The 24445-nt window shown below is 41.4% G+C and overlaps 1 protein-coding gene across 5 annotated transcripts in view; it reads right to left on the bottom strand.

The window, feature by feature from the left end:
* Window positions 1-24445, bottom strand: part of ZNF609 (zinc finger protein 609) — a 232309-nt gene that overhangs the window by 192694 nt on the left and 15170 nt on the right. For 4 of the 5 annotated variants that reach the window (XM_067750160.1, XM_067750152.1, XM_067750171.1 and 1 more), the window contains one exon: window positions 10852-11725. The exons of the other annotated variant lie outside the window; for it this stretch is intronic. In XM_067750160.1, the coding sequence (XP_067606261.1) occupies window positions 10852-11598 (747 nt within the window). In that variant the 5' untranslated portion in view covers window positions 11599-11725. The remainder of the gene's footprint in view (window positions 1-10851; window positions 11726-24445) is intronic. 5 annotated transcript variants of the gene reach the window in all.

The following is a 24445-nucleotide window of genomic DNA, read 5'->3' as shown; positions in this document are numbered from 1 at the left end:
TGTAGTCACTTTGTATGATGACTTCTTCCCCACATTTGCCAATTTTTTCTCCTCCTTTGCAATGGTATATGCACACTCAAAAACCTAAAAAGATCCATGTAAGTATAGATTACTGTAAGTTTTGACAGCATAGATAATACAATTATCAGTACTAAAAACCATGTTTTAAATTTTATTATATGGGGACTTTACTGGCGGTCCAGTGGTTAAGACTCCGTGCTTCCACTGCAGGGGGCTCAGGTTCGATCCCTGGTCAGGGAACTAAGATCCCACATGCCGTGCAGTGCAGCCGAATTAAAAAAAAAAATTTATTATATGAAAATTTTACGTTATGTGATTATAATTTTGCCCCAAACATGACATTCCATAATGATTTTAACTATAAGTTTGCAGCATATTCAAGTATGTGTTCATCTCTGATAACAATTAGCATTCTAACTATAATGAGACTTAAAATCCCAGTAGGGAAATACTTTATACTCAAAAACATTTAATTTTCTTCCTGACTTCAAAGAAATAGTATGTGTTTACAAAAAGAAAGCAAAGAAAGACAGTGAACCTCTACTACTTTTGTGAAGTGATGCTGTCTCTTCTTAAAACAGCATGTTTAATTTGAATATGTCCAGAAGAAGGCTCAGGAACAGGTCTTTATTGGATAGCTGCATTATTTTATATTGGAGTGTCATGGATTTCTGGAAAATTAAGACCACCTATTGTCCAACATAAGCACAGAAATACATTCACAAATCAAAGAGAAAAGAAGCTGCTTTTGGATTAGCAATAAATTTAGATTATCTAAACCTATCTTCTGCTCCCCTCCAATTTAAATAGGAAAAAATCACAAGTTGCCTATATATGGCAAAACGTATCTAGTCATAGGAATTTTGTTCAAATTTGCTTTAAAAAATCTGAAACAATAATTTTAAAATGAATCAGTAACACTGATAATGGATACTCTACTTTTTTTTGTTTGTTTGTTTGTTTTGTTTTTGTGATAAGCGGGCCTCTCACTGTTGTGGCCTCTCCTGTTGCGGAGCCATGGCTCACGGGCCCAGCCGCTCCGCGGCATGTGGGATCTTCCCAGACCAGGGCACGAACCCGTGTCCCCTGCATCGGCAGGTGGACTCTCAACCACTGCGCCACCAGAGAAGCCCTGGATGCTCTACCTTAAAGGCTATAACTATCAAAAATTTATTAATTAGTTCTCCTAATTAAGGGGATAATGAGAAGTCAGATTCATTATGTCTATACCTAAATGATCCCAACACAATGAGCAATGAAAAAGGAAAGCTGGCGGAAGATCTTGACCATGCTGTAAAACACCTGAGGATCACATGATATCTAACGTGCAGTGCACAGCTCCATCTGCAAATGGCAAAAAGCAAGAACTTTAAATGTTCCCTAGCTGAGTAACAGGGATTTCCAGAGGCTGTATAGTGAAATCAAAGTCCTTTCCGCAACGACAGTGGTTTTTAACCAAGAGGCACACTAAAAGTACCTGCTGAAGTTTTAAAAAAAAATATGTACATGCTTGGGGTCCCCAACCCTGTAGATTTTACTTCAGTAGGGCACTTTTACTTTGTAGAAGCTCCAGAAGGGATTCTGACATGCACCTCCACTTGAGAAGCCTCAGCGCCAAGAGACTCTTCATCCAGAATTTCTCTAACCTCATGCTACTTTGGTTGGTATATGATGAATATGTACACCTCCTTTCTACAATACTCTCTGTACCAGTCAGTGCAGAGTTAAGTATTTAACTTCTAAAGAAACATATCAAATAGGAAATGTCAAGTCTGAGCTGAGTGGGCTGGAGTACCAGTTTACAAAAAACTTTTTACAGTAAAGAGAACCCATTACTAAACAAAAACAGAGGCCAAGGGAATACAAAGAGATGGCCAACAGGTACACAAAAAGATGCTCAATATCACTAATCATCAGAGAAATGCCAATCAAAACCACAATGAGATAGTACCTCACACCTGTTAAAACGGCTATTAAAAAGACAAGAAATAACGTGTGTTGGCAAAGTTGTGGAGAAAAGGGAGCCCTTGTGCACTGTTGGTGGGAATGTAAATTGTGCAGCCACTATAGAAAACCGTTTGGAGGTTCCTCAAAAAACTTAAAATAGAACTACCATATGACCTAGCAATTCCATTCCTGGGTATTTATCTGAAGAAAACAAAAATACTGATTTGAAAAGACATATTAAAAAAAAACCACATATGCACCCCCAAGTTCACTGCAGTATTATTTACAATAGCCAAGACATGGAAAGAACCTCAATGTCCATCAATGGATAAATGGGTAAAGAAAACGTGGGGTGTGCATGTGTATATATATATATATACACATATACACAATGCAATATTATTTGACCATAAAAAGAATGAAATCTTGCCATTTGTGACTGCATGAATGGGCATTATGCTAAGTGAAATAATTCAGACAGAAAAAGATAAATACCGTATGATTCCACTTATCTGTGGAATCTAAAAACAAGTAAACAAAATCCTGAGGACATGGACATAGAGAACAGATTGGTGGCTGCCTGAGGTAGGGGGTGGGGGGTGGGCGAAATGGGTGAAGGAGGTCAAAAGGTACATTTCCAGTTACAAAATGAATAAGTCATGGGGATATCACATAAAGCATAGTGACTACACTTAATAATACTGCACTGCATATTTGAAAGTAGCTAGGAAAGTAAATCTTGAAAATTCTCATCACAAGAAAAAAAAATTTTTTTTTGTAACAATGAGGATGTTAACTGGACTTATTGAAGTGATCATTTAGCAACATATACAAATATTATATCATTACGTTGTGCACCCAAAACTAATATAATGTTATGTCAATTATACCTCAATCAAAAAAAAAAGGCCAAGAACGGATTTAATGTAAAGGTTTGGCTCATTTAAACCAAGCTAGTATTTGCCACTAAGGCTGGAACCCAGTGGTCTCAAATTTGAAAATACTCAATTAGTGTATTTTTCACAGGCACACAGTTGAATTGTACTCTCCCAGTGGACAATATTTCAAGTTGAAAACTGACCACCTCCTAAAAATCTAAGAACTGCTTTTTTATTTCTTGCAGCTAGTGACAAATTCACAAAAAGAAGCATCTCAATCCTTATTCTTCTCTTGACCGTTTAGACTACCTGTAGTTCTAATCCTTTCAAAAGGCTAAAGTCTGCACTCTTCAAAGATTAACAGAAGGAAAAAAAAACTTTCGGAACTAAAACAATCATGTTGTGCTCGCTTCGGCAGCACATTTACTAAAACAATCATGTTATAGCCATTTCAATGCTTAGAAAAATAATTCAGGAGCTTCCCTGGTGGCGCAGTGGTTGAGAGTCCGTCTGCCGATGCAGGGGACACGGGTTCGTGCCCCGGTCTGGGAAGATCCCACGTGCCGCGGAGCGGCTAGGCCCGTGAGCCATGGCCGCTGAGCCTGCGCGTCCGGAGCCTGTGCTCCGCAACGGGAGAGGCCGCAACAGTGAGAGGCCCACGTACCACACACACACACAAAAAAGTTAAATATCCCTTTTGCTTTCAAAGTCCCAAACCCTTAGGATTGCTTCCAATTTTAGGTTCCTGTCAGTTTGCCCATAAAGAGAAAAGATATATCTGAACATCACTCAGGAAATTAAAAAAAAAAAAATCATACCTACTGTCCAGAGTTACTTTTTAGCCCTTCAAGTTTTTGGTGAATTTGATCTTCACTATTAAGAGGACAATGTGCTCTACAACAGTGGATCTCAAACTTTAGTGTGTATCATGATCAATGGGAGAGTTAACGGTAAAACATAAATTGCTGGGCCTTAAGCCTAGAGTTTCTGACTTGGGGGCCTGGGATGGGGCCTGATACTTGAATTTCTAACAAGTTCCCAGATGCTATGCTGATGTTGCTGGTATAGGGATAACAGCTTTATAAGAAGGTAAAAGGAAGTAATTCTCTCTCACCTTAGCTGTCACCTTTCTCATGTAAAAACACTTCTCTACGGAGCACTTCCAACAACAGAGACACTTAGGATTTAAAAACATCTCCAGGTTCTGAAAGCTAAAAGACTTCTTTTTTCCCCACTTCACAAGGGCTCCAATGTCACAAATGACATTAAAGCAGTGGAAATCCAGAAAAAGGAAAATTAAGGTCAGAATGATTGTAAACTCTGCTCAAGAACCTTACCAGGCACATATTACTTCTTCAGTCTGAAAAGTGTTTCCTTTGGGTCTCCTAAGGCAAGAGAAATGCCCAAAGGAAGAAAGAAGTAGCTTGTTTCATAAGACTAAAAACACAAGGACAGGCTCTGAAAACAAGAGAAACTTGCTCCATAAGTAAAAAATCACAAAATGCTATGAATCCCTATCTTTCCTTTGTCATACTATTCTCCATCTCAAAAGAGCTATTCCTCTTACGGAAGACTGACCCAAACTCTATACTTTCTTAGGAAGCTTAAATATTGACTATGTCAATGTCACCTAGGATGAACAACTTCAGAGAATAGGATTTGTTAAAAATGTCTCCTCAGCCAGCCTGGGAAGCTTCTTACTCGGGTGGGTGGTCTCAACCGTGACTAAACTGTACCTAGAGAAATATACTTTAAAATATTAATATGGCCTAGCACTTTCCTGATGGTAATCCTTCCAGGCCCATCCCAATGGCACAACTGGGAAATTAAATGAAGAGAAAAGCAATCTCCTCTCTGCTCTCTACTTTCAGATGCTCCTCCTCTACAGCTTTGCCACGCACAGACTCATTTCTATACATATACACTGAGATAGAACATTCGCACACACACAAATAACTCTCGGCAGGAACCAAAAATCAAAGCCTAACCCCAACGTTTTTAAGTGAGCAAGTCCAATTTCCTTCTTTGTAGCCCTTGACACATGCTGGCTGGGAGCCGTCTGGATTTTTTTCTGCCTTGTTCCTGCACCAGAAGGCTCTGCACTGCAGGTCAGGGGATGATAAGGAAATGAACAGTGTAATTTCCAAGGCCTCTGAACACAGCCCTGTCAGCAGCTCTGGAGGCGGGTTACTCAAGCATGGCCTGAAGAGTGAAAACCACAGAGAGGAGGGCTCAGACAGCCAGCAGTGGCAAGATCTCAGCTGTGCATGTTACTGCCATCTCCAGCCTGAAAGCCCAAGCCCTGCTGCCTCCCTGGATGAGCTCTGTTGGTAAAAGCTCTTATACACAAATGGCAAAAATACAAGTTCACGCTGGGGGAGGAAGATTAAGGACTAGGACTTAGATTTTCCATGTACTCTTGTGCAGAAACAGAAACATTTAGTGCTCTTCCAGCATACATGAGATTGCACCTGCTGGCAAACCCACAGTAATATCTATCCAACATACTCAACCCCATACCAGGGATATGGCCAAAAAGGAAACTCAATTCATATGAAATCTGAAATTCAACAGGCCACTTCAATATCCTTTGAAGCCAATTTCTGGTTTCTACCTCATCAAACCCCACTATAAATATCAGGGCCTTTAGAACACATTACCAGCATTCAAGCTTCCCAATCCAGGTTTGGGACTTCTCCTGAGAACAGTGCTGCACGTCTTAGCCAACATGCTTATCTATTCATACTGGGCTTCCGATATAGGTGGTATGTTGTTATATTTCAGCCCATTATTGCCTACAGCAAACTGAGACATATTTCAACTCAAATCATGTTATTCTTCTTTTGTAATATTTACTAAATGCTCCGTATGTGCCAAACACCGTTCTAAGTGTTTTATATGAATTAACTAATTGAATTTCACAAAAATCCTATTAAGGAACTATTGTTTCTTCATTTTGCAGATGAGAAAACTGAGGTAGCTCAGTTAAGTAATTTGTTCAATATCACTCAGTTAATAAGTGTCAAAGCTGGGATACAAACCCCGGTAGTTTGGCTCCAGACTTTATACTCTTAATCACTAAGTTATGCATAAGAGCTCATGTGCAGTTTAAGTTTACAAGACTGGTGTTTTAGGTTGGAAGTGGCTCCCAATGCCCAACTTATGAAGTGTCCACCCTTAATGATGGTTAAAGAAAGTTCACAAACATTAAAGTATATAGCAATTATCTGGAGAGTCTTCTGGAAGTACAGATTTCTGGGCCCCTACCCCTAAAACTTATTTAGCAGATCTGGGGTAAGGTCTAAGACTCTGCATTTCTGACATTCAGATGATATGATGCACATGGTTTTATGGACCACAATTTCAGGAACTCTGCTCTAGATGGTAAACTGTAAGCAAAGAGCAGCAACCATCTCTGTTCTGTTCACCAGTGCACACCCAGTACTAAGCACAATACCCGGAATATAAAATGCACTCAGTTAATATACAGAATGAATGAAAGATGACAATGGTATCTAACAGTATCATCTCCTTACAAAACAGTTAATATCCACAATACATTTACGGTCTGCCTGTTAGTGATATATCCAAGAAGCACAAGGGCAGGGTTTTTTTTTTTTCATATCTGCAATTGCCAAATAAAGAGGGAACTGGCAATGCCTCAATGATTACAATGAAAATTTGACTGAATGCAATACTCCAGAACACACACACTCTCTCAAGAAGTCAAACTCAAAGTAGCAGTTTAAAAAGTAACTTTCCGTCTGTATGTATAAGAGGGGAGGTTCAGCACCAGCTATAAATGGTTGTTCTTTGTAAACATCATCACCTTACCAAAGAAAGTGAAACTCAAAGATCCTTTGTTTACTGAGTGCCTACAATATTAAAATCGGTATAGAAAACAAATGAAAGCAGTCTTAAGAGCACCTAGGCATTTACATCCAATGTTTCTGAGGTAGTCTTTAAGTGGGAAAATAGAATCCTTCATAACAATGAAGGATTTGTTAAGAATCCCAGAGTAACAATATGCCAGAAGAACTTGGTAAACAAAAACCTGGCTTTGCCACTGACTACCTGTGAGAGTCTAGGTAAGTCACATGACCTCCCTGGTCTCAGTTCCCTCTTCTATAAAGTGAGGAGATTGGACAAGATAATCTTTCTCAGGGCCCTCCTTGAATTACAACACCCGGATGGAAAACAGAGCTGCTGAAGAAAAAACAAATTAAGCTCAGACTTCGTTGTAGTTAGAGAATGCATCTCTGTCCCACATAAATATCAACTTCTTTTAATTTTTTCCAAGAAGGAAAATGCTTGAGGGCATTTGGCTTCAGGAAGCAAGGCTAACTGCTATTTCATCACTAGCTGAGAAAGAACAGCTTGTGAAGGAGGAAGGTGTTAAGAGAGAAAGCCCTGGATCAGAAGGAATAAAAGAGACCTGACCTTGGTTGAGCAATGAGGGATTGCAACACGAGAGAAATGAGATGGAAGGCATAAACTAGGGCAAGAAACAAAATCAAGGGCAAAGGAAGATGCTCTTAGAACACAGGATATGATAGCAAACATGATCGGAAGGGGAAAGAGCAAAGAGCACACTTTAGTTTTGTCTCCTAAACTAATGGGGGAAGTGGTAAATATGTGTATGCAGCATTCTGAGAGCAGCAGAAGCTGAGACACAAACATGGGGAAAGCACAGTGCAGTGTTTCTACCTTCCAAGATCAAAAGCAGCAGCTGAAGAGACAAGGAGAGCTTCTGGCTGCAAACTTCTAGATCCTTTAGCCACTAGAGCTTTACTTTATACGATCTGGAAAAAAAGGAGTCTCACCTTAAACTCCTGGTTTAAGCCCCAACTCAGAGTCAACACAGATAGATCACTGCCTTCTGTGGTTTGTAAATTCTTTTTTCTTGCCTGTCAGAGTGGTAACGTGAGCACTAAGCTGGGGACATTCAGACAGGCACTCTCCCTCATCCTACCTCCCCTTCCATCCCTAACTCAACAACCTATCAATCAAACCAAAGACAAGGAACAGACAGGAGCTGGAAGGCTCTGTCTTGTTTATTCCTCAACATTCCCTCCCCCATCTCTTCAGCTGGCAGGAAGTATGAGGCAAGAGTGTTCAATGACAATTCAGGGCAGCAGTAGTTGCTAAGACTCTCTAGGTCTCTCCTAGAACTCTGGGAAACAGCACAGTGAAGCCTGCCAGAAAGAGGTGTGGTGGAGCAAAAGTGGGATCCCATGAAGGGAAATCCGCATTCTTGGCTGACTGAAATTCGCTCAGCCATAGACTGAGATACCCACCTTGATGAGAGAGGAGGTCCTGAGGTAGAGAATTAGAATATTCAAATCTCCTTCATTAGCTAGTTGGAGACATGTGACAATTCTGTCCTACACCACAAACTCCACTTGTCTTCTCTCTCTTGTTTCCAAGGGGTTACAGGAGTGGGTATGGGTAAGGAGACTCCAGCTAAGACACTTTCCAAATTTTATGAGTTTTCCCTCTTCATGACAGCTTCCAGCTCAGAGTATGTAATTCCTAGATTATATCAAAACATCTGTTTTGTTGTTTTGGTTCTGTTGGTTGTCCCCCACATGGAAGAAACATTCCAAACCAGTTAAGCCATAGGCAAGCCCATATCTCAGAGACAAAAATCTTAAGGAAGTTTTTAAAGACTTAGCTTATGAGTTATAGTATTAATCATCAAACACCGACTCAAACACCTCTTATGTCCAACACCCTGGGATCCTTGTTTCTCAAAAGCTGCTCCACTCCGAGATTCCTAGCCTGCGTTCCCTTTTGCATCTTTCCCTCCTCCCATTCCAGAAACGCTGTCTCTCTGCACAGTGTTTTCATCTCCTAGCAACTTCCAAATATTTATTTACATAATTATTTATTTCAATGGCCAAATGCTTTAGAATGGCACCCCACAGAACCAGACTGTTCAAGAGGGTTGAGGGAACAGGGAAAAGAAATGAGAAAGCAGGTACTTGCTTAGAGTGACATCAAACTGCACAGCAAATTTCCTCTTCTAAGAGTACTTCTCAGCAATTTTACCTTTCCTCCAAAAACAGAAGCACAGTCTCTTTCCCTTTTCTCTCCCATTCCACTGCCCCAATCTCAGTCTTTTGGGGTGACAAGGCATATAACACAGCTATATTATTAAGAAGCAAACCTCCCTGGCACCAAGGTGTATTCTTAGCTGAATATACTGCATCTTTCAGCCCAATTATAATCTGAAGGGCAGCCACCCAACCAGTCCCTGAACCTGTAAGAAAAAGGGTTCCATTGCTTCTCTGTTGGAGACTCTCAAGGACATTTAGACTTAAATCCAATATGAAGATAAGCATCATTAATCCTTTCATCCACAGACCACTACTGGGCTTAGAAGATTGCAACATGAGTCAAGAGTTCTAAACAGAAAGGAAACTGAAGGCCACCCTCAGAAGTGGCCACTTTTCAGCACAGGAAGAACAAAGATTATGAACACGGATATACGGCAAGAGTTTACTGGAGCCAGATGTAGGGAATAGTCTAATGGGCCTGGAATAGAAGCAAGAACTCCTGGTACTCCTAAGCCTCTTTAAAACAGTATTATCCATCTGCACCCCAGAGAAAATGGTAAATCACAGCCAGCACAGGATGCACCATGCCAGTAACCAGCTGGAACTTGACTCTGCTGAGGTGGACTGTAGCATCTGCCACCTAAACATAGGCAGACTCTCTGGCAGCTGCCACTGGTAAAAGGGAATAAACCATTGTGTTATTAGTGGAAGAAAATTCACAGCCCTGTTACCAGGGAAGCCCAGATGTTGCTGAGAGTCACAGATGTGCCAGAGGCAAGGACCAAAACACCTACAGCAAAGAAAGCGTAACCTAGCACTGAGAGGACACCACCACCCAAACATACACATCCTGCCTCTATTAACACTTACATATGGAAAGAGGTATTCCCTCCTGCAGCTGATGCAATTACAGAGAAATCAATTTATACTGCATCTGCTGGGATCAGCTGAAAGCATAGGGTGAGCAGAACACAGAGCGGAAAATCAAGAGCCAGTGAACAGCACATTACCAGGCCAGCCGCTTTGCAGGAAATTGTAAGCTGCAGAAGTTTAAGGCAGCCTGAGCTGACCCTAGATTCACACCCACTCTGGTCTAGGCCTGCAAACTCCATTTACTGAGACATGAACTAAGATCATCTTGCCAAAGGAGGAGAACCCCTTGTGGGGCTGCAGGCACCTGTCCTTCCAAGTCAAGCAGAAGGCAAGGTATCATTACACCATTTGGCAGCTATTAAACCACCAGGAGACCTTGATTCCCAATAGTTGAGGGAGATACCCAGCCAAGAACTATACTTTAGTGGCCAAAGAATCTCTTTCAAGGCCAAACTTTCATAGCCACTACGCTAATCCATAAGACCTGATTAAGTACCTCAGTACCTCCTGCTCCACTGTTTACCTGCCCCAAACTGTGACCTTTTGCTCTTTGGCAGTCACCAACAGAACACTTGGTAGATATCATGTAATGAAAGTTACTTAACCCTTTTCTCTTCCAGAGACCCAGCAGCACCATTTATCCCATTAAAAACAGCACTCAATTGAAAGCCTATTAAGCTTATCAACTTGTTAAGTTTACCAATGACTCTAAGGATGAAATGTCAATCAAGCTGGGAACCATATAAAGGTTGATGCCAGCCTCTAGTAACAAGTATCTGAGGTGGGACAAGGACAAGGCTGGAGGTTCCTGACTTAAGGAAAATTCATTCTACCAGGCAGCTACCCCCAACAACAGACACTCTTCTCCAAAATGTCCAGGCCTGCTGTTAATGAATCTGTAGGGAATCCCCTAATTTGGAACAAAACCACGTTATCATTACCAGCTGCTCTGACCTTGTAATTGGTCATTACCCACAAACTAATGAGGCTCCCACAGAGTGCACATAGCATTTGGCGGTTAGTCCAGGGCAGTTCTGACTGGCAGTGGGCAGCCAGATCTGGCCACCTCTTACCTTTTCAGACTTGACTTTCTTTAGCGGGCGACACTCATTCTCCCCTTCCTCTGGCTCCGGTTTAGCTCCCAAAGGGTTGAGCGCTGCCCCAGGCTCAATAGCTATACTCCCAAGTGGCTCCACAGCTCCTGGATCCACCCCTGTGCTTCCATCATACTGACCACCACGTCCTCCCAAGGGAACTGGCTGGAGGACCCCAGGATCCTTTTCTGAACAAGTCCCCACTCCTTCGCTTCTCTCCTTCTTGCTCTTAGATGAGCTGTTCTCCTTCTCCTTTTTGGAGCCGGCTACACTGCGGGATGCCTTAGCCGCCTTCTCTGAGCCCTTGGGAGCAATAGCAGCAACCAGGCTTCCTGCATTGGCACCATCTCCTGAGCGTCCCTGCACCTCTTTCTTGCTAGCTGCCCCCTCACTTGGAGTGAACAGGGACGTCCCTGGAGTGGGTTTGCTAGTGTCTTTGCCACTCTTATTCCTTTTAGATTTTGATTTGCCTTCCTTCCCTTGAGGACCTGGCACTGGGGTCACAAACTTGATGTTGTCTGGTAGTGTAGCCACAGCATTGGGAGCTGGTATCCCCACCTCCTTTGAGCCTGACATTTCCAGTTTCTGCTGGTCCTTTTCCAGATCGGCGTCCAGGTCAATGATGAGATTCCCTACTCCAATGTCCCATTCATCCCCACTGTCGTATGTCTCAACCGGGTTTGCATCCACTCCTTTCCCTCCGGAGGCTCCACTGCTCAAGGACATCTTAGAGTCAACGTCCCACCTCAAGATTCAAGGCTCTTCCTTGCCCCCAGCTTTCCTATTTTCAGCTTCAGCTATGTTCTCAGACCTGCCACATTGGTCAGTATATGCCCAGTGGACAACATCATTGCTGGAAAAAGAAAATTTAAAGAGCTGTTAAAGGAAACAATACAGGCAAAGAGGCTGAAATAAACTCCCACAAAAAACAGACCCTTCCTAGGTGGCTATCACACCACAATAGACAAGACAAACAGGTTCAGTTGTATTTCTAACCAAGTCACATTGGACCAAGGGAAAAGCTAATTCCCACTCTATCTCCACAGGGGAGAGTACAGTATTTGCAATTGCCCGGAAATTCGGCGGTCTTAACTAGGAATCCTCTAGAGTTAGTTTCCCATTCCCAAGAGACTTATTTCTACTACCACTGCCAGGCGGCAATACTCCCTCAATCAATACAGGCCCTGGCACATCCTCTAGCACAACTTTACTCATACCTCTTTTCTCCTTGCTTCTTCTTGAACTATCAGAGAGATTCAGAACATAGTCTAGCAAAGGCTAAATCCCTCTACTAACAGGGCCTATCCCTACTAAAAATAATATAGATTCCTCGTCATTCTACTGCTGGGGGTGGTGGTGTCTAATTTTGGGTAAGTAAAAGAGAAAAGCAAACAGAACTGGGGAAAAATACAATATCAAGATAGGGGCAAAACCTGCAATTAGAGGAGACAATCCTCAGAGAGAACTTAACCAATTAGCTTCAGTTCAGTTAGGCCAGCCTTATTAAACTCCAGGTTTCAAATTATGTCTAAATAGCAGAATTCAATGTAGTCTTTCTCACTACCCACTAAAATACCCAGGAAGAGACACACACACACACACACACACACACACAGAGAAAAAATATTACCCTATCAATAACTGAACAGTACTAAAAAACCTCATGTTAGAATGTGGGAGAAGTCTCTACATTCTAATACTATAAGACTGATGGCACTATACTGATAAACACCAGGGCCTCACCACATGGAACAGAGACAGCTAAAAAAGGGGGTGGCATGGGGTGGGTGGTAAAAAAGGCAATTTATACCTCTCCTTGGGAGTGTACCATCTAGAAAACCTGGCAGCCAACATACACCATCCAGCTATTACTTTATTTTGTTTTTATTTTTTGCTGTACGCGGGCCTCTCACTGTTGCGGCCTCTCCCTTTGTGGAGCACAGGCTCCGGATGCGCAGGCTCAGCGGCCATGGCTCACGGGCCCAGCCGCTCCGCGGCATGTGGGATCTTCCCGGACCGGGGCACGAACCCGCATCCCCTGCATCGGCAGGCGGACTCTCAACCACTGTGCCACCAGGGAAGCCCCCAGCTATTACTTTATGATGAAACCAAAGATTTCTGTTCTTGCTCACTCCCGTTTACCATCTTTCTATATGCATATAGAAAATAACTCTCATAAGATGACAGAGCAGAAAGGGTAAAACAGAGGTGGCACAATGAATCCTACAAAGTAAATATCTAACAGGTAAATGCCATAGATATCTCTTAACAGAGATAAGACACATTGTACTTTTCCACCTGCTCTCTCAAGGCAGTGTCAAAGAACCAGGGTGCAGTTCAAGAGAAGATGTCACCTAGGAGAGCAGAGCTTATACCAAGTGAATGCTTGATAGCAACTGGGATGTAAGAGAGAAATTCAGTGCATTAATAATGGCAGCACATTAACCTGCCATTTAGCCATAGATCTGAGAAGAAAATACATCCTTTACCCAAGTAGAGAGCTTAGTGCCAACAACCAACCATTGCTGACGTTGAGTCCACATAGATCTTACTTCATAAAACGATGAGCAAAAACTGTGTGTGGGGGAAAACATGACATAAGAACTATGGGGCACCCCCGGTGGCACAGAGGTTAAGAATCCACCTGTCAACGCAGGGGACATGGGTTCGAGCACTGGTCCGGGAAGATCCCACATGCCGCGGAGCAACTAAGCCCATACGCCACAACTACTAAGCCTGTGCTCTAGAACCTGCGAGCCACAACTACTAAGCCCGTGTGCAACAGCTACTGAAGACTGTGCACCTAGAGCCCGTGCTTGGCAACAAGAGAAGCCACCGCAATGAGAAGCCCGCGCACTGCAATGAGGAGTAGCCCCTGCTCACCACAACTAGAGAAAGCCCGCACGCAGCAACAAAGACCCAATGCAGCCATAAATACATAAATTAAAAAAAAAAAGAACTATGAAAAAATGCCACCCACAAGGTAAAGGCAACATAATCTCTGAAAAAATTAAAGAAATGATACCTCTGATAATGATCTAGAATTCCGAAGAAATTTTTAGTAAAATGTTTGGAATTCTCTATACTATACACTAATTCATTCAAAAAAACGTGTATTAATTGCCTACTAAGTACCAGGCACTAAACTAGGTGCTGGGAATACAGCAGCAAGTGAGAGTGTATAAGGCAGTGGAACATGATACTGAAAATAATTCTATTATGAGGGACAAAGGCATTTCTAGAAATGGGAATGCCAACTGAATCTGCACTACAAAGGATTATTAAAGCATAGTTCTTCCCAACATCATCATTTGTCACCTCTGCAATTGTGGTGAGGCTTAGAGCATAACCCACATTCATCTAACACTTACCCACTTTCCTCTTGAGCTGCACTATCATCAGTATGTAATGTAACCATTAGAGCAATCCCATGTTTGTTTATTCAATAAAACTTTCAAAAGATCTTCCTCCAAAAAACAAATAAACAAAAACCCTTCCTCTAGAAAATAGGATGCTAATGGAAGAGAGACTCTGGAAAGGTATATAAAGGCAAGAATATAAAGTACATAAAAGTGTTTGTGCTCACTGAGAGCTCCTGACAGTTCTGCACTGGCTGACCTGTCGTATGGAGCAGGATAAACAAAATATGACAGTAAAGAAGACATAGCATTAAGAAGATACTAGGCTGAAATGGAAAGATATGAACTTAGACAAAAGAATCTGATTTTATTTTTTAAAAAAGGAAGATGCAAGGAAATGAAAAATGCAATTAAAATTCATACAGAAATCAAAAAAGCACAGAACTAAAACTGTGGAAAATGAATCTGTAAATTACAAGAAAACCTGAGATACTGTTCCAGAAGGCAAAGGCAAAGGACAGCAAAAAGAAAACAATGAGGGAAACTGAAAGACAGAGAAAGTATTTAATAATACTCAAAGCAAAACTGAAGAGACTAGAACAAACGGGAAAAAAGCAACCCATCAAGGCATAATATATGAATAACACCTTGAGCTGAAAAAGATCTTGAAAAAGTTCACTACCTTTTCAGCAAAATCAATTTAAAAAGAGCCAAACTTGCAGACATCCTAACAAAATATTTGAATTACAAAGGACAAAACTTAGGCCAACCTCAGACTGCTCTGCAATATTAAATGTTAAAAGAGAATGAAAAATCTACAAAGAATTTTGAAGAGAAAAGGTTATTTTTCAAGAGTCTTTCACTGAGTCAAGTTGTTTGTCACGTGTAAAAACAACAGATTTTCAGTTATGTAAGAACATATATATATCCACCTTGTTAAAAACTATCTGAAGCATTAAAATAAGTTCAGTGTAGCATAAAGTTGAATAATTCTTGTAAACAGAAATACCAAATGATTTTTGTAATCTTAAGAGTAAACTCAATGCAGATAATCCTGGAAAAGATAGGAGGCAAAATCAATGCTTGTAATAATGCTGAACCTAGAACGTTCAGCCTTAACATCAGTAAGGAAAGACACTTCCTCAAATTCCTTTTGTCCCAATTCCATATGTCATGGCAAATTGTTTTGTTTTTTCTAGTAAGCAAGAAATATTGTTATAAAGCAGAAACTAACACACCATTGTAAAGCAATTATACTCCAATAAAGATGCAAAAAAAAAAAAGAAATATTGCTGTTAACATGTTTTTAAAATTGTGCTTCTTCTTAAAAGAGAGCTGGAGATGAAAAGAACATCTGATGCTCTGTGCTCATTTTCAAGTTCCACATCTTAAGTGAGATATTCATTAAGTGGAGGGATATCCTAGAGTATAGTAAAACACCAAAAAGCCATTTCGTAAGAGGAAAGGTCTTAGAAACTGGTATTCTTTAATCTGGAAAGGAGTTAGCTGAAGGGAGACAGGCTGGTTAGCTTCAAATATATGATGGTTGCAATGTGGAAGAGAGAAACTTATTCTGTGATGCTGAGGATATAAAATGGACCAGTAAGTAGAAGTTACAGAAAGACAGATGTTTAACTCAGGAAAAAATGTAATACCCTGGAATTCCCAACAATGACCCACAATGCTTAATGAAGCCATATCTTTATCACTGAAAGTAGTGACCAGAAAAACCATAATCACCTGTCAAGCAAATTACAGAATTCTTCTATGTGTGACAGGGAGTAGTCTGGACATGCCCAGGGTCTTTTTCAAATCTGAAATTCTGTTAATGTACCTATCAAAAAGTGCATTCCCTGGGCTTCCCTGGTGGTGCAGTGGTTAAGGATCCGCCTGCCAACGTTCAAGCCCTGGTCCCGGGAAGATCCCACATGCCGTGGAGCAACTAAGCCCATGCGCCACAATTACTGAGCCTGCGCTCTACAGCCCGTGAGCCGCAACTACTGAGGCCGCGCACCTAGAGCCCATGCTCCACAACAAGAGAAGCCACCGCAATGAGAAGCCTGCACACCGCAACGAAAAGTAGCCCCTGCTCGCTGCAACTGGAGAAGGCCCGCGTGCAGCAATGAAGACCCAATGCAGCCAAAAATAAATAAATAATTTTTTTTAAAAGTGCTTTCCCTACTAGAAAACTACCCAGAATTTCTGAATGACCAGGATGCAAACAAAGAAAACATATCCTGAGGACTGATATTTAGTGGTCCTGATGTTCTATAGAGAGCCACTGTCCTCTAATTTCTGAGTGAGTTAAGTAAGTACCACTTTTCAACCAGGTGACTTCTCAGAAATTCAGTTTACCAAACCCAGCAGGTTTCATAGTAACTTTGGTGGTACCTTTCCAAAGATATACTGAAAAATTGCCTAGGATTCTTTAATCAGCCTGGCTACAGCAGCCAGACCACTTTCCATCTGCTCCCTACCACATCCCTGGCTTTATACAGCTAATAATCAAATTCTCTGACAGGTCACGGCAGAGATGTTTAACCCCAGGAGGTAGGGTAACTAACATGGTAGCTGGAAATGAAAAGCACTGACCTCTTGCTTCCACGGCAGAGAAAGTGCAGAATCAGGAGAACCAATAACTTACAGAGACCACAAAGTACTTTCAACTTGCAGGAGCTTCTGGATATATTTTCTTCTCTCTTCTTCTGTCTAATTGTACTACACTTCGCTATTTAGGACCATGATTCACCAAACTCTGGAATTACTTGCCAGTGCCATTTCTGCTTTGTTCTGCACCTGATCACTAAGAACTCTTCTCTGCGTGGATATAGCTAAGGGACCAAGATAGGCCATGACAATCACTCCTCATACCCTGTATCTATAACAATGAAAGTTCAAATTCCAGTTTCCTCTCTGGAACCCAACTCCATCTCTCAGACTCCCAGCCCACAGGTTGGTTTGTAATCATACATTTCAGGTCATTAATTGCTTTTTACTAGGGCATATGCCATAGATTACACCACTTTCCTACCTCAGTAATGAGCAAGGCCTCTCTTCCAGACTAAGAATGAGAAAAAGCGTCTTCACGCGAGGTCTCTGCCCCTGCCCAGAGGACATAAGCAACAACTGACCCTACTTATGTCCAAACACAATATGAAGAATACTTCTCCTTCTGCCCAGATAGAGCTCTGTATCCATCCTACAGGGCATCAAAGAGAAAGGATCTCTTTAACTGCCAATTACTTATAGCTAATCTGGTCTAAGTAGCAAACTGTCCAATGCTCTCCCAGTGTAAATTTATCTGTCCTCCCCTCTTGTTACAGTTTTTGGATCAATCTTCTTACAGGCTTTGGTCTGAGCAAGTGACAGTTGTGTTTGAGTGAGTACACTCTGCTTGCGACCACACAGGTCACACACATTTGGGTGTGCGGGTGATCCGTCTGGCTAGCTAGTCCTCACCGAAAGCTATATGGACAAAGAAAAATATGCTACACTCAATTTTAGGAAGGCAGCATGGTGTAGAAGACAGATAACTGAGCTGAGAATCAAGAGATGTGATTTCTAAAAAAAAAAAAAAAAAAAAAGAGATGTGATTTCTGGACTCAGGTTTCCAATGACCCTAGCCAGGATGTTAGCCAAGTTGCTTCATTAAATATTAATTTTCTTATTATAAAATGGAGGGAGAATCCATCATGGTTCTAAGCATATTATGAGGATCCAAATCTGAAAAATATGACAACTCAAAAGTATAAAATGACCCAAATATTCTCACAATGTTCTAGGGTCTCAAGTTAAAGAGGCCTGCTTCATGGTTATACACTGTATAAAGACCTAAAGTATTTTAAAAATAAAGGAAAAATAAATATTAAAAAAATTTTTACAAATTAAATTACAGGTAGTACTGATATCCATTTGAGTTCTACGAAAGAAAATGGCAATCCTTTCTTCTTTCAATTACTCAGTGGTTTTCACTTACTCTGGTTTTCCATTTAGGCTACCCCTACCTTCAGATGTGGCTCATAAAATCCTACACTATAGTGACTGACAAAAAGACTCCATCTTGCTTCAAAAACCCCTCAGGGCCAAGGTACCAATCTCAAAGCTCATGGTTTTAACATCTGGACTATCTCTTTTGCCAACTGTTCCAGTCCAGTAGGTTGTTGACCCCCCCTGACAGGCCTTCAAAACTAAATTGTGTGAGGTTCACAGGGTTTGATGCCCCAGGGAATTGTCAATAAAGCAGTGGGATAAAACAAAGTTGAGAGAAAACCAAACTATACCATCTTCCCTGAATTCCAGATGCTACCCTGAAATCACATACTCAGCCAACCTCAGGTGAGGCTAGTACAACATGTAAACCATCCGTGGTGACTCTGAGCTTACCCAGCTGGAAGAACAGGCATCTCCCTCTCCAGCTGCCACATTAGAGCTCACTAATCAACTGAATTTCCAACTGGGGCTCTAACAAGAAACAATCAACTTTCCTTTGGGTCTCTTCCTTAATTTATTACATTAATTACTGCAACAAAGGAACTGTGTCATCTCCTCAAGTACCATACCTCTCAGCTTATATCTCCAATGGGGATCAGATACAGACAGACTAAGAGTGCCAATTTGAGAAGATGGATCCAATTCAACAGGGCTCATCTGACCATGTGTCACCTAAGGACAGAAGAGCAAAAGTGTAGCATCTTCCAGTCCCTCAGTGTTTATAACCTGCACCTCATGAATAGTTTTATGGTCCTCACAGGCTGCTATTCTCAGAGTAAGATTATGAGGCTTGACCTGTTTCATTTCACATAAGCAAATGACACTTCCACTAGACATAATTATTCAACAGGGCTCAGGTTTAGAGCCTTGGTGTTTGTCAGTACTGCTCTGTGCCAGCATACATCTCACAATAGGCTAAACAGCATACTAAACATGTAAATAATTCAGTCCCAACCTTATAGGGATTCATTGGTGGAACTGGTTCACAGAGAAAACCCTTACCAAGGCCTATGTATAAGCAGAAGGCAAAGATCATCTAAAGTAAACAATAAAGCTCTACCATCCCCTCTCCCCTAAAAACTAAAGGGCTATGTAGCCCTTTATAATTTAGTTCTTTTCCCCAGAGGTAAACATTCTGTACTAAAGAGAAAGAGGTGATGTCAGATTCTCAAGAAAAAAGTGAATAGTGGAGTTAGCTTAGGAATCAGGAGATCTAAGAAATTGGCCCTCCACACAGAACGGTTGTGGCAGAGCTTTTCTCACCTCTAAAACAGGGAATAATATGGGTCAAGTTCATAGGAATGGGGGAAAGGAAAAAACCTAAGCAGGGACTTCCCTGGGGGCACAGTGGATAAGACTCTGCGCTCCCAATGCCGGGGGCCCAGGTTCGATCCCTTGTCAGGGAACTAGATCCCACATGCATGCCGCAACTAAGAGTTCGCATGCCACAACTAAGGAGCCCATGTGCCACAACTAAGGAGCCCTGGAGCTAAGGAGCCTGCCTGCCGAAACTAAGGAGTCCATGTGGTGCAACTAAGACCCAGTACAACCAAATAAAATAAATACATAAATAAATATTTTAAAACAAAACAAAACAAAACAAACCTAAGCACTTTTCAGGAAACATGAGGAATTACCTTCATTTTTATATTCTAGACCTCACCTCCCTTCCTAAGTCTCTTACTTAACTACTATCCTATAGTAACTCTAAAAAGCACACAAAGAAAACTTCTCTATCAAAAGATAGTATCTAGGGGCTTCCCTGGCAGTCCAGTGGTTAAGGCTCCGTGCTTCCACTGTGCACAGGTTTGTTCCCTGGTCGGGGAACTAAGATCCCACATGCTGCGTGGGGCGGCCAAAAGAACAAAAGATACTATCTACACTGTTAGACTAACCATAAAAAATGGTGGAATTCGCACACACATCCCTTAGGATATCTAAGCCAGATTGACTTCTCCAGCCTCATCTCATGGCCACACTCTGTCCTCTGCACCCCATTCCCACCTTACTGCCTTTTGGCATTTACCTCAAACATTCCCTGCTCACATCCTACCTCCCAGTGCGTGTGATGATTTGATTAACATTTGTTTCCTCCACTGGACTGCACGCATCCTGAGGGCAAGGGGCTGTATCTCTTTTGCTCACCATTGTATCCTAATAACAGTGTTTATGTCACAGTGCTCCCTCAATAAATATTCTGGTCAATAAATGAGTGAATGAACACTGCTTTCCTCAATGGGCAGAATCATAACACTGCCAAGGCTGCCATTTCTCATCTCCATTCTTACTTGAGCTTGATTTGTCACTAGTTATAAGCTGTCTCAATTACCTAACAGTCTTCAAACTTACTAGAACAGAGTGTGGATTCCTCTTTCTTCTAAGATACAGATAAAGGATACAGATTTACCAAGAGTTTAGGGGAAAAGTAAGAAAACAATCCAGTCCCCACCTTTCTTAAAAAATGCCTAACTGCTCTGGAGTATTCTCAGCCTTCAGTCTCATCCATGCATAGCTGCTACCTAAAATAGGGCTAGCCGACAAATCAGGAGTTCTGGATATAACCAATCCCTTGGAAGCCTTGTACTTAAATGTATGATACATTCTATCAGACTTAAAACGCCCAGTTAGCACATTTTAAACATCTATGAATCAAAGGTGACAGAAGTCAGAAAAGTGGTCATGTCTGGGAGGAGGTGACTGAGCGGAGAGAAGCATGAGGGAACCTTGTGGGTGCTGGAAGTGTTCTATTATCTTGAGCTGGATGGTAGTTATATGGCTATATACCCATGTAAAAACTGTGTTGTACACTTAAGATTGGTGTACTTTATGCACTTTATCATATGCACATTATATTTAAAAAAAAGGTAAAACAGTAAACACCTATGAATAAAAGGACTGTATTACCGGATCATGGTCCTGGTCATAAAATAGCATTTTATGTGATCATGGTAAAAGAGATTCACGCCATCAATCCCCACAGGATAGTTAGGGGGATGGAAAGAAGGGAGGGAGGGAGGGAGGGAGGGAGGGAGGGAGGGAGGGAAGGAAGGAAGGAAGGAAGGAAGGAAGGAAGGAAGGAAGGAAGGAAGGAAGGAAGGAAGGAAGGAAGGAAGGAAGGAAGGATGGAAGGATGGAAGGATGGAAGGAAGGAAGGAAGGAAGGAAGGGAACTACATTTAAGGATTACCATGTGTTTGACTATATTGTGAGGAAATTTATAGATCTGTTGGAGAGTCTGAAAGAATTAATAACAACAAACCAAAAACAGTGAGGTACTTAATGATATTAAATCCTGGAAAAAAACGTAAGTTGTATAAGAAAACATAACAGGGGACTTCCCTGGTGGTCCAATGGTAAAGAATCCGCCTTCCAGTGCAGGGGACGCGGGTTTGATCCCTGGTCGGGGAACTAAGATCCCACATGCTGTGGGGCAACTAAGCCCGTGCGCCACAACTACTGAGCTCACGCGCCTCAACTAGAGAGCCTGCATGCCGCAAACTACAGAGTCCACGTGCCCTGGAGCCTGCGCACCACACTAGAGAAGAGAAAAAACCCATACGCCACAACTAGAGAAGAGAAAACCCGCATGCCAGAACTAGAGAGAAGCCTGCACGCCACAACTAGAGAGAAGCCCGCGCACCGCAACAAAAGATCCAGCATGCTGCAATGAAAGATCCCACGTGCCGCAACTAAGACCCGATGCAGCCAAACTAAAATGTAAAAAACCAAACAAACATAATAGTAGTATACTAAATGGTTCAATAATAAATATTTACTTAACACAATAAATAATGGATACTGATGAAACCAAACATTTGACTTGCTAAGAAGGGGAGGGCAATAAGAGTGTATATTATTTATTACTTAGAAATATGGGAGTAAATACAAGAAAAAGACTGAAAATTTTAAAGCAGGTGCCCAGTGGGAGTGAGACTTGGTGATGGGAAGGGGTAAACACTGGATTACTGATTTTCATTAAAAGCCATACGACTATTTGATTTTTAATATAAAGTTCATGGGAAGACAAAAACAAAAAAGTACATGTATTAATCTGATAAATAAAACATTTTAAAATAACTTTATATGGTTATTATAGTTCCATATAATTAATTAAAAAGAAATAGATGCAAAGTTCTAAGAGAGCATAAAGCAATTCCTATTCAGACAGAGACTGTATATTTAATTTTATTTTTCATTTGTAACATTCAAATATTTTAGTTTCATTGTAATAGTTATTTCCTGTCCATCAATGGACACTGATTTTTAAAGGGGTCATTACTCCATTACAATAAAAACAGTAAACTGGAATGCTGAAAAAATAAATTAAAAAATAAAATAATTTTATAAAAAGTTAAGGATACACTCCCCCAAATATTCCTGGATCCCCTTGACAGGTTATTATAAAATATATTAATCTAATAATTTATCAAAAATCTTATGAGATAGGAAGAGGGGTAGCAGAAGTGAGGCAGGTGTGGCTATAAAAGGGCAATGTGAGGTACCTTGGTGGTGATGGAACTGTTCTGTATCTTGACTGGTGGTAATAAAATTGCATAGGACTAAATATACACACTCATAAATGGGTACAAGTAAAACTGGGGAAATGTGAACAAGCTGGGTGGATTGTATCAATGTCAATATCTGGTTGTGACACTGTACTATACTTGCATGACGTTACCACTTGGGGAAACTGGGTAAAGGGTACAAGGGATTCCTTTGTATTATGCTTACAACTGCATGAGACTCCTACAATTATCTTAAAATAAGAAGTTTTAATTTAAAAAAAACACAAGAAAACCTTCTAGACCCCTTATTTTTTTTTGCGGTATGCGGGCCTCTCACTGCTGTGGCCTCTCCCGCTGCGGAGCACAGTCTCCGGACACGCAGGCTCAGCTGCCATGGCTCACGGGCCCAGCCGCTCTGCGGCATGTGGGATCTTCCTGGACCAGGGCACGAACCTGTGTCCCCTGCATCGGCAGGCGGACTCTCAACCACTGCGCCACCAGGGAAGCCCTAGACCCTTTTTTAAATTTCTACTACCTCTAGTGTTAACAAATTTTATTTATTTACTATTGATAAGAGCAACCCAATAATTAAGCTAAATTCATTTCTAATTTGAAAAGGTGCTCTCTATCCAATACAGGATCCTAAGAACTGGTGAACAAGTCTATATGTTCTTCTCATCGCCTGATAGGGTTTGACAATACTCCCTCTGTCTTTAAAAGCTGAAGATTTTTTTTTTCATTTTACATGTCTTCATTTAAGCTTTCATCTCATTTGGTCACCAGTTCTTCATCTCATTTGGTCATCCCATATTTCTTAGGGATGCAAAGAATGCACAGTAACACAAACAAAGACAAACCTTGGTTTTGTATAGAGGGAAGTTTATTTTTATCTTTCTTTAGTTCTCTTCCTAATAACGCCTACCATTTCCCTGGCAGCACACTGAGCTAATTTTTTGAGGGATAGCTTACCAAGATTTCTAGTCTCCTTTGGGGGCTATAATTGTTAGCTAGAAGTTACTCATGCTAACAAAGTGGTTTGGACTTTCTGCCTTTTATTTATTTATTTATTTTTTGGCTGCATTAGGTCTTCGTTGCTGTGCACAGGCTTTCTCCAGTTGCGGCAAGCGGGGGTTACTCTTCATTGCGGTGCGTGGGCTTCTCATTGTGGTGGCTTCTCTTGTTGTAGAGCACCGGTTCTAGGTGCGCAGACTCAGTAGTTGTGGCTCGTGGGCTCTAGAGTGCAGGCTCAAAAGTTGTGGTGCATGGACTTAGTTGCTCCATGGCATGTAGGATCTTCCCAGACCAGGGCTCGAACCCGTGTCCCCTGCATTGGCAAGCAGGTTCTTAACCACTGCACCACCAGGGAAGTCCCCTGGACTTTCTGCCTCTTTTAAATGTATTACTATGCACACTGAAGCTCATCTTCTAGTTTTCATTCCCCACACACAGCCAAGATATTTCGGAAGTATAATCTTGAACAATTTGGGAACCTAAGTACTTGAAAGAGCTTAATGTCAAGAGAAAACCTGAATATGTCACTTTTGTAAAACATTTATTAAAACGTCAAATAAAATGAGTGTCACTACTTAAACCCTTCCACCTAGAAGAACTTATCAAGATGGTTTCTGGAGGTAAAGTCATGAGAAACCAGCACAGTACAATGGAAACGAAACAAAACAAAACAAAGGAGGAGGTAGCAAAAGCTCAAGTCTACTCTTTA

This window comes from Pseudorca crassidens, chromosome 1 (assembly GCF_039906515.1).
Source record: "Pseudorca crassidens isolate mPseCra1 chromosome 1, mPseCra1.hap1, whole genome shotgun sequence".
NCBI classification, from domain to species: Eukaryota; Metazoa; Chordata; class Mammalia; order Artiodactyla; family Delphinidae; genus Pseudorca; species Pseudorca crassidens.
This window is presented reverse-complemented; position numbering and strand designations above follow the sequence as displayed.